The following is a 14,086-nucleotide window of genomic DNA, read 5'->3' on the forward strand; positions in this document are numbered from 1 at the left end:
GCAGAAAAAGCAAACATGGAACAATGAGGTTCCTGCGAGTTGTGTTTCTCAAAAAGGATGCTAATAACAAATGTACCTTTTTAAAGAAAAGCTGTTACCCACCCACTCTTACCCCAGGAACCTAGAGACTGACTCCAGTCTCCATAGAGGAACATCCTTTTAGCATTCAAAACAGAGAAAGGAAGAGCCATTCTGCACCCATTTTCAAATGCCCACCTTCATCGTGGGTGTCGGAAGAGTCACTGAGCTCGGTAGGGATGTCCTCATTGTCATTGAAGTCCAGTGAAGGGGAGTTCACAGGAGCGATGATGTCAATCTTCTCCCCAATGATGGTGTCAATGGTGAGCTCCTTCTCTAGGGACCCATCGCCCTCCAGCACCTCCTCCTCCAGAGGCAGGCCATCAAACTGGGGGGAGACAGAGGAAGTTAGGGACTTGGCATTGGGTGCCCTCACACTTACAACAGGAGCTGGGCTGGAGTCCTGCTCTGGGGGTTTTCCCCAACCCTGCTGTGGAAGATGAGAGAACATAGTACAAGGTTCTGCCCTTCTCTTATTTGCTATTAAATAGCACACCAAACCCCACAAGTTGGCAGAGTTATCTCCTTCCGTCACAGGTTCATTCCTGGAGCCACAGCTCTACCATGCTGTAATAATGTCGGCGTGCCTTGCACTAGCATTAGTACCTTGTTTTCTACAAGGCTCAAAAGGCCTCCTGTGCATTTTTTTGATCCATTTTCCCATTAGCCTTGAAAAGGAATAGGTACAATTCTTTACATTTTTAAAGATAACTTCAGAGACAGAAAATGGAGACTAGTCATCAAATGAACGATGTTTTCATTCTAAGGCCAGGTGGTCTGATCTCTAAGCCACTGGAATTCAAGGCTCTCTTTTCTGGGAATCCTTCCCTGAGGAACCCTACCTATTCTTCTGCTGGCCAGCTCACACCCAGACATTCTTCCTTCATCAAGCTTCTGTCCCCTCTGTAACCAGGTCCCAGAGGACAGAGATCCTTCTTACACATTTTTATCTCTTTCACAAAGTCTAGCACAGTGGGAGAATAAACCAGAACATATATACTGAGAACTCAAAACTATTATTTATGGAATGGATGGATAAACAGATAACAGTTCTATAGTCCTATATTAATGTACGACTTTGCCTTCAGATCAAAGCAGTGAAAACAAGACCCCAAACAGCTCTCCACCAGATGGGCTGGCCTGGACCAGTCCACCAAGAACAAAACTTTCACAGTGGACTTGAATGGATTTCATCTGCACAGAAGACAAACTAAACTATTATCCGAGACACTGAGAACCCAGCTCTGGATCCTGCGACTATTATCATTAGAACGGAGCGAGCCAATCCGTTCCATGACGGCTCACTGTGCAAACTGACTACCTGTAAGCACCCTCCCTTTATCCACTCCCCAGGTTAGGGTCCCACAGAACTAACTAAGCTAGGACACGCTGGCCACTAAGTAGGGAGTGGAAGGCAGGGGCTCACCGCCCATACCGAGACGGGGGCTTCGCTGCTCCCCGTGGATGTCAGCGTGCTGGTGGTGATCGATTTCTTGGGCAGCTGTGGACTAACATCCGGCTTGGTCTCTATGCTGCTTTTGGATGAGCTGTCATTCACTTCATTCTCTTCTACAGGGATCTCCTCACAGTACCTAAAAAACACACACCATGAACCCATGTTATCCTCAGGGGCCAAGACTGCCAATTATTCTAAGAATCTCAGACCTAGCAATCTGTCCAAAACTATGGGCTTTCTTGCTTGTTGGCTTTGCGTATGATCTTCCTCTAACCATTCCCCACATTGCTCTCCTGAAATCTCCTTCCCATCTTACACACCCAACTCCCATGTAAAATTTCTGGCTCCAAACTTACCTTTTTCTAGGCACCCTTCTTAGATTTATCCTTACCTAAATATGACCATTATTTGTCTTAAACTATTCCCCGCCCCCCCGGACTGGCATGCCATCCCATCCCAACCTGACCATTTGACTCAAACATTTGAGCTCTGAGCACATATTCTCTTTCCCACACAGTGACTAGGACAGGACTCTAGACACGAGTGTCCTTTGAGAGTACTGCTCAGATTCTGGATCATAACTAGGCATTGTACACCTAAGGCAAACCCTCCTTGAGCTAAAGATGGGGGCCCTTCTAGGGACACTTCAGGAATGCGTCTCCCAAGGGCAAATCACCATTGTCATCATCAACATCTGACTTATATTTTACATATTATCTCATGCGGATACATAACAGCTCTGATTAATCATTGCATGCATTTTAAAGATAATCAAACTGACATTCAGAGGTTAAATGATGCCACCACTAAGTGTCAGAGATCATTCCTAAGCCCAGGTCTACATACTACACATTCGCTGCTCTTTCCTCGCTTTCCATCCCTCTGTGCCCCTCACACTACCATCAAACCTCTATCTACCTTCTAACCTCAGCATGTTTGTACAACTTTGCAGTCCCATCTTTCTTAACATACCAGCAGCATGTGATAGTGACACCCCTTCTCCTTAAAATTTCCTTTCCTTGGCTTCTAGGATATGAAACTCTCCTAGTGTTCCTCATATCTCATTGGATGTTCTTTCATTATTTCTTTTGCTGCTTCTTCCTCTTGTTGGCCCAGTTCTTGAACCTCTTCCTAGGTCCACTCAGTTACTTGGTGGTTTCAGCCCATCTCATGGCTATTTACTAAAGTTCCCAAGTGTATGTCCCTAGCCCAGACTCCCCAGTGAACTCTATACTCATATACGTAAATGCCTACAAGACAATTTCCACTTAAATACTAGTCACCTAAACCTAAGTTGCCTAAAACCAAGCTCCTGTTCTTCCCCGCAAACACACTCTGCCTATAGAACTGTCCATCTCAGTTTGGAACAACCCTATCCTTCCACTTGGTAAATCCAAGAAAACCTTAAGGCCACCTTTGGTTCCTTTCCAATACATCAGCAAATCCTTCAATATATTTCTGGTTCTACCCTCAAAATATATTCAGAAACTAACCACTTATTTAAGCCATTTCTATTGTTACCCACCTGGTTCAAACCACCATCCTCTCATCTACACGATCTAAATTATTCAACAGCCTCTTCTTAGCCAGTCTGCCCTTGCTCCCCTTTGTTCTATTTTCAACCCAAGAGCCAGAGTGATCCTGTTAAAATGTTAAGTCAGATATTATCAATTATCGACTCAAAGCCTTCCCAAGGCTTCTCATCCTACTCTGAGTAAAAGCCAATCACCACATTGGTCAAAGGGCCCTCAGAATCTGCCTCCTGACCTCCCTGATCTCACCTCTTCCCATCTGCCCTTTTTCCATTCCACCCAGCGACCTGCTTATTGTTCCCCTCTGCCTGGGAGGTCATCCCGCAGGTATCCTCCTGGTTCGCTCCCTCACCTTCTTCAGGGCTTTACTTAGATGTCATTCCCCAGTGAGGCCTTCATTGCCATCCTAGCCCCTCTTGGAAAGGCTCCCTGGGCAGTCTGCCCTCTGCCTCTCTCACCCCATCGTGTTGAAGTCGTCATCGGGGGGCACATAGTCCTCATCGTCACTGGTCAGGCCCAACTCATTCCCGTAGCACTGGTGAACGAAGTGCCAGAGCTCCTTGGGGCACAGGGGCTGCAGGGGACAACAGAGAGACTCTGATGCTTCCTTCCTTGGGACCCCACTCTACAGGGTGGCACTGAGTTGAGGTGGACTCCCTTGAGGGTAGGAACAGCCAAACTTCACTCTCTCTAGCTGAACTGAGAGAAAGCAACGCCTCCATGACAACCTCATCTACCTCCCCTACCCTCCTCTCAGGAGCTCAGCAAGACACCAATCTTCTGCCCAAGAATATGTCCTTTAGCAAAGCCAGGAACCTGACCTCTTCCCTCAACTCAGGTTTGCATATGGGAGCCACTGACCCCTTGAGGATGGTAACTATTCACTTTTTGTTCCTGTGGATGGTCCAGCATTAAGTTGCATAAAGCAATGTTACTCTGGGGCCAAGGTGATCACAGAGCTTCTGATTTGGACATGGAACGAGCACTGGAGATCCCTCGAGCCAGTCTCCCTGACATTGCAGAAATCTTCTTATACTAACAGTGGCCATGTACACCCTGCTGCATCACATCCAAGAATGAGGCATCCAAAGGTGGCCCATGCCATAGCCGGACTGTTCCTGTGGTTAGAAAGAAGCCTACATTCTCATAGTTTCAGGGGCCTCGAAGGTCATTGCATCTGATCCTCTTCTGACTAAATACTTCCTTCTGCATTCTCAAGGAGAAGCAGTTTGTCTACAGTCCTGTGTATTAGTTCCAGTTTTTCTTTTTTCAGTGAGTGGCTACATATCTTCCTCAAAAGCACCGTTCTAAAAAAAAAAAAGTTAGCTCTCATGAAGTTGAATTTCAGGAAAGAAGCACTGTTCTAAAAAAAAAAAAAGTTAGCTCTCATGAAGTTGAATTTCAGGAAAGAGGCAACAGATTGTCAAAGAACTAAGATCAGAGGTGGAGACCACAAATGAATCTCAGGTTGGGAGGAGGAGGAGAAGGTGCTAGGGATAATTATGTGAAAAAGAAGGAGGGTAAGAGCATTAAGAAAAATAGAAGCAGTCAAAAAAAAAAAAAAATCAAACTTAAAGAATGTTTCCCACCAGCAGACTTGATAAAGAATTTGAGAACTCTCCAAGCCCATCCTTTCAAGCTGTGGTTTAGAAGCAGGCAGCTGGCAGCATGCCATGAGCCGGGGTTCCGGTTTTCCAACTATAGAAAACTGCCCAGGATGGCACAGTCGGGGCTTTCTGGGGGTGGCAGCTCTGTGCTGGCCCTCACAGTGTCAAAGGGAGGCACTCCTTCTCTTTTATCTGGATCTGCTCCTCCTATCTCTGTTCTTACTTATGTTTACCATTCATCCAGCCTGGGCCGTATTTGCTTTTCTGCCAAACCATGTCTTCCCTTCCTTAATAATTCACCCTCTCCATGCAAGTTTCCCTGAGCAGTGCCACCTGGCTCAGCTTGTTTGACGAGTCAGGACAAGCACAGTTAGCAGACCCTGCTCATCAGGCAGAACTCGTACACTTATTTTGTTAACACTTTTGTGAACCATATGTACGACCCTGTCTTATTTAGAAATGACAGTGGTTGTGAACTGCACATTCAAACCGCCCAGTGGACACTCAAACACATTATCACTTTACCATTATCAATGGCTAATAAAGGCACAAGATCTCAGCTCAACTGAAGTTACCAGGATTTATACCAGGGCTATAGACTTTCACATTAGAAGAAACTCTACATAATAAATCTACTCCATTTTCTTCAGGTAGTGATAAGTTTGGGCTAGAGTCAAGGTAAATACATTCATATATATAACTACATATAGAACATAATTATAGTTGTATTACACAATTGTTTCCTTTTTGTTTCTTTCTCTAGCTTGGAGCCTGTTTCTCAACACCCCATGATCAAATGGGCGGCACTGTCTCCGGCTGCAACATGGCACATCCTTCACCTGCATCCCGTCCCCGTGTCCCTCAAATACCCGAGGAGTCAACTGGTACTGTACTAGCTCTGTTTACTTAGTTTCTGTGTTTTTGATGCTTTGGTATCTAAGCCTTGCTGACTGGGGAGGTTAATTCCCAGGTTTAGCTAATTCCTAGCGATAGAAAACAACTCATCTAAACATACACTTTTCCAAAGCCCTATGCATCCAACCACCTTCTTTATTTTGCTTTTACACTCCAGGCCAATGTACCCCTACGCTCCTCACCCCAGGGACAAGTACCAGGCAACCAGAGACAGTCTCTATACCCCCAAGCCCTACTAAATTATTCAAACGAGCCAATCCTAAATCTGCTTGGCCTGCCTACCCTGCCTCACCCATTACTTTCTAGGGAAAACCATAATAACAGCTCTTGCCCATGCTGTCTCCATGCTCTGTTTGCCTCCTGACTGCCCCTCGTGCTTCCCCACATGGCACGATGTACCTCTGCTTTCAGAGGTCTGTAAGTATAAAAATTTACAGCCAGTCATTTCCACGTGGGTCTGTGTGTTTCCTCAGACCTGATTAAAACAAATCCTGGTACATTTAAAACAGTGGAACTGAAGTGCCTGAAGTCAGTGAAGGCCCTGCTGCAGGCAGCTAAGGCTATTCACATCAGAGGAGAGATTACTTTCAGGACTCAGGTCAACACCACCAACGAGAAAGTCTGGGGGACTTCCAAAACTGTGAGGAAACATGGGCTTCTTTGGGCTGGCCAATGGATCAGTAAGGGCATCCTCTGCACAGGCCCCATGCCCAAGGGGAAAGAACGTTCTGGTAGGACATGCATCCTCCTCAGGCTGAAGGAAGTAGCTGGGCAGTACTTACCTTTTCCAGGAGAGCATTCTGCCACAGCCGGAACATCATCATATATGTCCTATCCCGGGCCCCAAATGAAGTAAAAAAGTGCTAGATTGGAAGAGAAAATGGCAAGAAATGTCTGTTAAGACTTACAATATAATAAATAGAGACATGCTGCTCCTCCTTTTATAAAAGCTACTGATTTCATCCTCAAATACATAGCACAGGTACTCTAGTAACAGGGATCACACAGGCTCCTGGGACATCTAAGTCCCCACTGCAACAAGTCTTTCAATATTCACCCACACTTCCCTCAGTGCTTCTCTCTCTTGTTTGAAGTTTTCCTCTCCATAAAAAACTTCTATCGCCTATTTACTGGAACTGGGTAAGTGGTGAGCTGTGAGCTAGCCTAAGCAGAAAGAGAAGACAAACCCACTCACCCACTCACCCTTTCATCCCTTAGTTCGACAAATATTTGCATATTAGCATGCACTAGGTACATGTTTGGGGTATGAGAGCAAATACAATGGAAAGAGACTCCTTCTCTGATGAAGCTTACACATTAGTGGGGGCCTTTTATAACATGCAAGAAGAAAGCGACCAGGTTTTACTGAACACATTCTAGGTGCTTCACAAAGGTTGCTTCACTTACACCATACAAAGCCTTGAACAATAAACATAACTGCTAATACCTAATAAAAAAAAAAAAACAAGCTGGTGAAGTTAGGTGATTTCTGTAATACAAAGCTCATTTGTTACAGAAATAATTCAAACCAAAGACCATCAGACCCCAGAGTCTTATGGTTTTTGTCACTGAACTGCCTGAGTCCAAGAACATTGTCAACCTTGTGTTGGGCAGAAACCTTGTCCATGCTGAGCCCTGAAGCTTAGTCTTCAGGCTCTGTTTAAAGGTCAAAGATCACAGTGTTTTCTCTGCCCTAAATTTTATCTTCCACATTTCACCCAAACTCGTATGGACAATTCATTTGCTATCAGACTCCTGATCCCTCTTGATGACCTATGCTGAAATATAATGATAACAACTTACATTTGTACAGCGCTTTACAATTTAAAGTTTTCAAATGTTTGATGTCATTTCAACACTGTTAAATAGGTATTGTTGGCTCCATTTTACATATGAGAGAGGTTACATAACATCCCTACAGTCACAGGACTCAGATTCAGGTGTCCTGGCTCCAAGTCCAATGTGCTGCTACTCTCCCTCGTCCCTGCTCAGACCCCAAACACTCTGCCCGCCGTGGACGTGGTTCCGCCACGCGCATCACTGTACCACCTGTCGCCCCAATCCCCTGGCCTTCCCATTAATCCAATTAAAGAGCAGAAATACAGGCATGGAGCACTGGGGTTTGGGGGAGGAGGGAGCAGAAAGTCCAAGATCAGACTCCACTTACCTTTTCTGAGTCAGTGCAAACTTGGATGGCATTGGGAATGAGGCGAGCTGTTTTTTCTTTAGTCATGGAGCAGATGTCTTTCAAACGAACGGTCAGCTGGTGTTCCCACAGGGACAGAGAATGGGTAATGAACAACAAGAAGCATTAACAGAGTGCTCACGTGGCACCAGTTCAGACAGAGGAAATCAGATCACAGTCTATAGATTTCTAAATCTCCTTAGAGATCATCTGGTTTAGCCCCTAATTTCACAGAAATTAATTTCACCACCGTCAGGTGGTGACTGAGCCTCACCTAGAGCCCAAGGGCATCTTGATTCTTGGTCCATGGGGCTTTCTTATTTCTACACAGTCTGATAAATGTGTGGAGGTCCCATCACTGTGCCACTTACAGAAACACAGAACAGTACCACTGGATGGGACCATAAAAGTCACCTAATCTTTTCCCACTTCATTTTGTAAGATGAAACAGAGGCAAAGGAAGAATAAAGGACTAGCCTAAAATCACACAGCTAATTAGTTTCAGAACCCAGAAAGTTGTATTTGCAAAAGTGTACAAGCCAGTTCTTCTGTGTCCCAAGTCCAATGCCCTTTTTACTCTACTATTCTGCCTTCTGTGGTGACTCCTGACACATATTTACCTCTCAACACTTTGTTCAACACCCAAGAAGGTGGGAGGGGAGGACCTGGTAGAGGAGATCTAGCCTCCAAGACTCAGGCGTGTGTTTCTGTTAATTATGCAAGGACTTGGGTAGAGTATAAAGTCAACAAAGGGAAGAAACTAGGGGCAGCTTGCTAAGCTACAGCCAAAGGGAAAACCCTATGGAGTAAGCCCCGGGTCTTTACCAGAGTTTCCCAGCGGAAGATGTTGCTGTAGAAGCAGATCCAATTTTCAGAGAGGTAGAGTCGGCCCTGAAGAAGAATGTCTCTTTGGAGTGCACATGAGTAATCTGTGGTAGGATGGAGGACAAAGGAGCCAGCCACATGAAGCATTTTCTGCAAACCACTACAAATCAGGCATGCCACCCCTCCCACCAGCATTAAGGGAGCCCAGCTGCCTACCACCAACTGGGTATATTTGAACTAGTAACCTCAGTAGTCCCTAGCATCTTATGCTCAGGAACATGAAGGATGTGAAATACGTTACTGCCCAGAGGCAGAGGAATGGCTGAGGCAGCAGAGGGGAGCAAGAAAGTTAGAGGTAGAAAAGGCCAATAAAATCATCTAACTCCCCTCTGCGGCCCACGATTGTCGCATCCCTTCACTGCTGGGCCATCTGCAGAGATAAGAGTGGCAGTGACTCCTCCCAGGTTGGGTTCTCTCTTGAGGCCACCACACACGTAGTGCTCAGCCCTGAGCCCCAACCACTGGGGTCAGTGCTTAGGACAGTCTCTCTCCCTGTTCCCAGACAGACTTTCTTACTCGGGGAACCTCTAGACAGAAGCAGCCTGAGTGCTACCCTAGGACTTCCAAACCTCCTTCCCGGCCTCTCACACCCAGGTCACCCAGCTCACCAACAATGAGGCGCTCCGTGTCTGGAAGTTGCTTAAAGAGCTTTCTGAAGTCTTCATTTCTCTGCTTGTAAGTGGGGCTTAACACCTGCGTTACAATGGCCAACGTTAGTGAGATGTTCCCAGGTTCTGTGGGGTTGGGAAGGAAGGTGCAGGAGAAGCATGTGCATGCATGTTTAAAAGGCAACGATGACGCTCTGTTATCCCATAGACCCTGGCAGATCAGGGAAGGCAAAGGGGGCTTGGCAAGAGAAAACACTGGAGAGAATCTGATACTGTGAAAGGCTTTGTATCCAATGTCAGTCAATGAGAAAAAGTCAAACATACTACTAAGCAGGGCCCACATTACATCCTAAGAAGAGAAAGTAAGTGGGGACACCTCCAGGAAGCTTCTTGGAACCCACCATGTCAGCTACTGCTATTCTGCCTTCTGCTAGCAGGGGACCAAGGGAGGTGTCCCCCAGGTTCCCAGCAGGACCCAGAATATGATGGTGCCCAGCACACCTCTCAGAAGAAGTTATCATGACTAATACAGTAAGCACTTCCTGTGTGTGAAATTCATGATTGGAAAAAGAATCCTAAGACTAGTACAATGTTATCAATAAAACTAGGGGGAAATTGTACTTTTACAAAGGCTGTACTGAACAACAACAACCCCCCCCCCCGCCCCATACACACACACACACAAAGCTAGTAGTAGAATAAGCACACAAGTAGGGAATTTAAAAGCATAACTGGCAATTAGAGGCACCCAACCTCAGTCCCTTACCATCCTTTACAAAATTATCCAATGCAATCTTTACGTTACCGGTAAGGACACTAAGGCCAGAGAGAAGCCCCCTGCCCAAGGGCGCCCAGCTGCTGCACGGCAGATCTCTCGATCCCCGGTCCTGTGCTCACCTCTTACCACCACCTGTGCCCCCAGTCGCACCTGTGCCCACCTAGTTTTGGGGGTGTCTCAGTGCAGACTCACACCCATAAACTGCCTCAGCAAATCCTCCTTGGAAATACCATGAGCCAGTTGAATATACAGAAATCCTGCTGTTTCCAAGCTCACAATCTTAAAATCACAAGAAAAGAAAGAAATGTACTCTGTAGATGAAAGGCGCCCAAGGACAAGTGCAGAACGCAGGAGGAGCCACATATTGCAACAGAGAGACAGCTGCACTCCACCCCGGCGATTCCTTGACCTACGTACTCATGCCAGGAGTACACACATGCAGACAGGCTGTCCCGGTGATGGTGACAGATGGATGTTAGCCATTTACAGTTTCTCACCCACTCCCCTAGGAACCCACTGGTATACAGCTGTTGCAACAACGGAATGAGCTTTGCATTGTTCACTTCTTGTCTTTCTGTAAAGCTGAATGGCCCACTAGAAAGCGGAGGCTGTGGCCCAAACACATTCATAACATGCACTGACTACCTAAGTGGTCCGATGGCTCTTGTGCTAGAGGAAGTACTTCAGGAAGTTAGAAAATGGCATGACTGCAGTTCAGGGAGGTTTTCCAGAGAGAGGGCAGACAGTGCTTTCAACTACTTTATCTAGAGTGAATTTGAAACTTTCGTTTTGGCTTACTTACAAAATGAGTCGTACTTGCAATAGTGGACACCCTGCTACCTTCCCCAGAGCAACGCCTTGCTGGAGAATTCGAAACTTCAAAAATCACCTGCCATAAGTTTGAACCAAGTACCAGGGCCACTGGGAGTGAATATCTGGAAGCCATCCCATCCTGTGACTTCTATGGCTAGAAAAGACCCCAGAATACAACATGCTTCCGGCCCATGTGTTATTTTCAAACTGATACTGAGATATCCAATCTAAATGGCTCGCTGGCCTAGCAGAACAGAGTCGCACACTGAAAACCTGTGCTTGACCATCAGCATGTCTGAGCTATACCTAACTGACCTTCTAGAGCTACAATTAAGCGAACACGGAATGAGTGAGTCATTGCCATGCACCAAGTACTGTCACGGGCCCTTCACACACAGCATTTCATTTGACCACAGGGTTGTTTTTATTATCCCCTTTTACACCTGAGGAAACTGAGGCACAGTGAAGAAGAGGTGAAGCAACGTGCCCAAGGAACATGGTTACTAAGTGGAGAGTGGATGGTGAACCAAGGAATCTGACTCAGAGCTCCTGGTCTGAGCCATCACTTTATCTGGCCTCTGGGTCCTTGAGCCAAAAGAAGCACAACAGAGACGCCCCAGCAGATCACACTCTTGGGGGATGAGAAGTTCATCTACTTTGGGCCCCCCATTAGCCTTCTGTGCTCACAGGCAGGACTTTTTTCTTTCTTTTTCTTTTTTTGGTGCAGGAGGGGAATCAAGTTTTGGTTTTATAAGATGAAAAATTCTGGAAATTGGTTGCACAACGGTGTAAATGTACTTAACGCTATTGAATGGTATACTTAGAAATACTTAGGATGGTAAATTTTATGTTATATGTATTTTACCACAGTTCCAATATCAGCCTGAAGATGAGCCTACCAGGGGGCCCCAGACCCCCTTTAGGTGAAACTGGACAGCAGGAATCCAATTGCCTGAAGCTTGGCAGTCCTCCTATGTCTGATGTTCTTTCCATATTGCTCTCACCCTTGCTTCTCTCATCTCTGATGAGAGCTCAGACATCTACAGAAGTGAAGGAGCAGGGAGTCTGGCCATAATCGCCAAATGTCTCCTCTCCTTGTAACAAAGCTCTGGGGAAAAGGAGGGAAAATCTAGTCCTGACCTCTAGTCCTTAGAGGTAGGGACTCCTTAACCCTGGCTTGCCAATAAATGCCCCGATTCCACCAGGCTTTCAGTGTGCATGGCAGACAGCCTTTGCCTCCTAAAGTACAGACACACGCGATCAGCCTGTCATATACATCCTCTTGACACATGACGCTCTCCCTCTCCACCCATGCTCTGAAAACAATCTCCTCCAAGGGTGAGGCTCACCTATTTTAACTTACAGTGGCCAAAGAATTTTGGTTTAAGGACTGTCAAATCTGGGGCCCTCAGGTAGCAGGTCCAAGTGGGGAATGACAAGGGTGCAACAGCACTGTCACACAAGCACAGAGAAACGAGGCTGCACACTCACGGCTGGGATTTCTTCAGATTCATGCCAGCAACAGAGTTCCGTACCAGCAGGTACCTCCATAACTTTCTTCAGGTACCACTGCAAAGGCTGGCTGTCGTGCTCCAGCAGCAGGCTCCACAGGACCCCAGATTCTGTCAAAGATTCCATTGCTCTCCAAGGTTCCACCTCTCAATGGAGCCCAGCTGCCTGAGCTCTGATTCCCTACTCTCCCCACAGGATGAAAACAAGCAGGCTTGCCTGGTCTGAATGCAGATGGGGGACCTCTGGCTTCTTGGCAGACAGTGTATGTAACCCTGACTGGCCTCCTTTTCTCTCCTAGAGCTCTGTTCCCAGCACAAAACTCCGCAAATGGGAGGGTGTGGTCAGCATGGTTCTTGGAACAGGCCGTCTGGCCAGCCTCCCATGGCCGGGTTCTGCTCCACCCTATTCGGCTCCCACGGTGTAGCTGGTCTCCCAGCTAAGGGTGGTTCAGAGGGATGTGGTGAATCCCCTTCTCCTGGTCAGTGTGGACAGCCACTCCAAGATGCCAGCTGGGGCGGGAGGAGGCAGACGATACACAGCAGGTGCACAGGGCTAGCTAAGGACTCTGAACGTCAGGCCACTGGTGGACAGGCAGACTGCGCAGGGAGGACGACCCCGCAGCCAGGTTCAGAGGTCTACCCCACCAGGTACTCACACACAGCAGAGTGGCGCATGGTTGTTCTGAAACTCCAAGGAGGGAACTAATGCCCAGCTCTCCAGCTCTGTCTGGCCTGTCCCATAAGGCAGTCCGTTCAATGTGCAATCTCTACTCTTAGCAGACACTGGTTGCTGTGACTCACTGACCTCACCCAGGCAGAGCAGCCACCAATGGCTGTGGCAACAGGGCCTGCTCTCATCCCCACCCCTACACACACCCCTTTCCTCCCAGACATATTCCTCTTGGCTGACCAGCAAACAACTTCTTTGTTAGAGTCTCCGGTGGCAGGAGGGAGGGAGGCAGGGCGGGTGGGCGGGCAGGGCCAGAGCCCTACACATGCTTCAAGTTACAGGATCTGGTGATGGTGATGGCCAACGTCCTCCAGTAACCCCTGGCCTGCCTGGCCTCCCAGCAGATGTTTCCTGCAATGGAAAGTAGCTGGCCCAGGCGCCAAGTGGGGGTGAGGGGAGACAAGAAGGTGCCAGGGGCACTGCTCTTATGATGAAATTTGAAATTTGAGACTCAAACATCCAGGGACTTCTTGCAGACACACTTGCTCCCCTTGCTGACCCATCCATCTACCCACTTCCCTATGTCAGCAGCAACAGGAGATTTGAAAGTTTAACGCATCTCATTGCAGACATGCTGATAGGAGAAGTTGGGCAGATTGCCTGGAGAGCTTGAGGTTGACAGCTCTGGGGGCTGTCTAAGGCATCTCCTTCCTTTCCAGGGGCTCTGCCCTGCCTCTAACACTAGCAGGAGGGGAAGTCAAAGCCAAGCGGATTCCCAGGCAGCTGCTCAGACCAAGTAGCAATGCTAAACATAGAGAACTTGGCCCCAGGTCAAAAGGAGACAGCCCAATGCAGGGAAGCTGAGATCTCCGGGAGAGGAATGGGAGTCAGGCCAATGGGGGCAAAAGGGGCTCCAGACAAAGAAGCTGGGGGCAGAAATCAGACAACACTGGGGTTGGGAAGACTTGGATTCCCAGGAAAAGTAAGACCTTTGAAACAAACAAGGCCTCTCCCTCCCCCTCTCTAGCTATGCCCACGTTGTCAGGAG

The 14,086-nt window shown here is 47.4% G+C and overlaps 1 protein-coding gene across 15 annotated transcripts in view; it reads right to left on the bottom strand.

Annotated features, from left to right (window-relative positions):
- The window catches only part of GRAMD1B (GRAM domain containing 1B), a gene marked incomplete at its 5' end in the record, with an annotated part of 168,168 nt that overhangs the window by 19,391 nt on the left and 134,691 nt on the right, over positions 1–14,086 (bottom strand). For 11 of the 15 annotated variants that reach the window (XM_081037377.1, XM_081037370.1, XM_081037373.1 and 8 more), the window contains 7 exons: positions 217–406; positions 1,514–1,670; positions 3,525–3,640; positions 6,371–6,451; positions 7,756–7,851; positions 8,599–8,702; positions 9,267–9,351. In XM_081037377.1, the coding sequence (XP_080893503.1) occupies positions 217–406; positions 1,514–1,670; positions 3,525–3,640; positions 6,371–6,451; positions 7,756–7,851; positions 8,599–8,702; positions 9,267–9,351 (829 nt within the window). Of the gene's footprint in view, positions 1–216; positions 407–1,513; positions 1,671–3,418; positions 3,641–6,370; positions 6,452–7,755; positions 7,852–8,598; positions 8,703–9,266; positions 9,352–12,348; positions 12,496–14,086 lie in introns of those variants that run through there. The other 4 variants (XM_081037371.1, XR_013992506.1, XR_013992507.1 and 1 more) reach the window with 4 other exon arrangements.

The sequence above is a fragment of the Rhinolophus hipposideros genome (genome assembly GCF_964194185.1).
Source record: "Rhinolophus hipposideros genome assembly, chromosome: 24".
NCBI lineage: Eukaryota > Metazoa > Chordata > Mammalia > Chiroptera > Rhinolophidae > Rhinolophus > Rhinolophus hipposideros.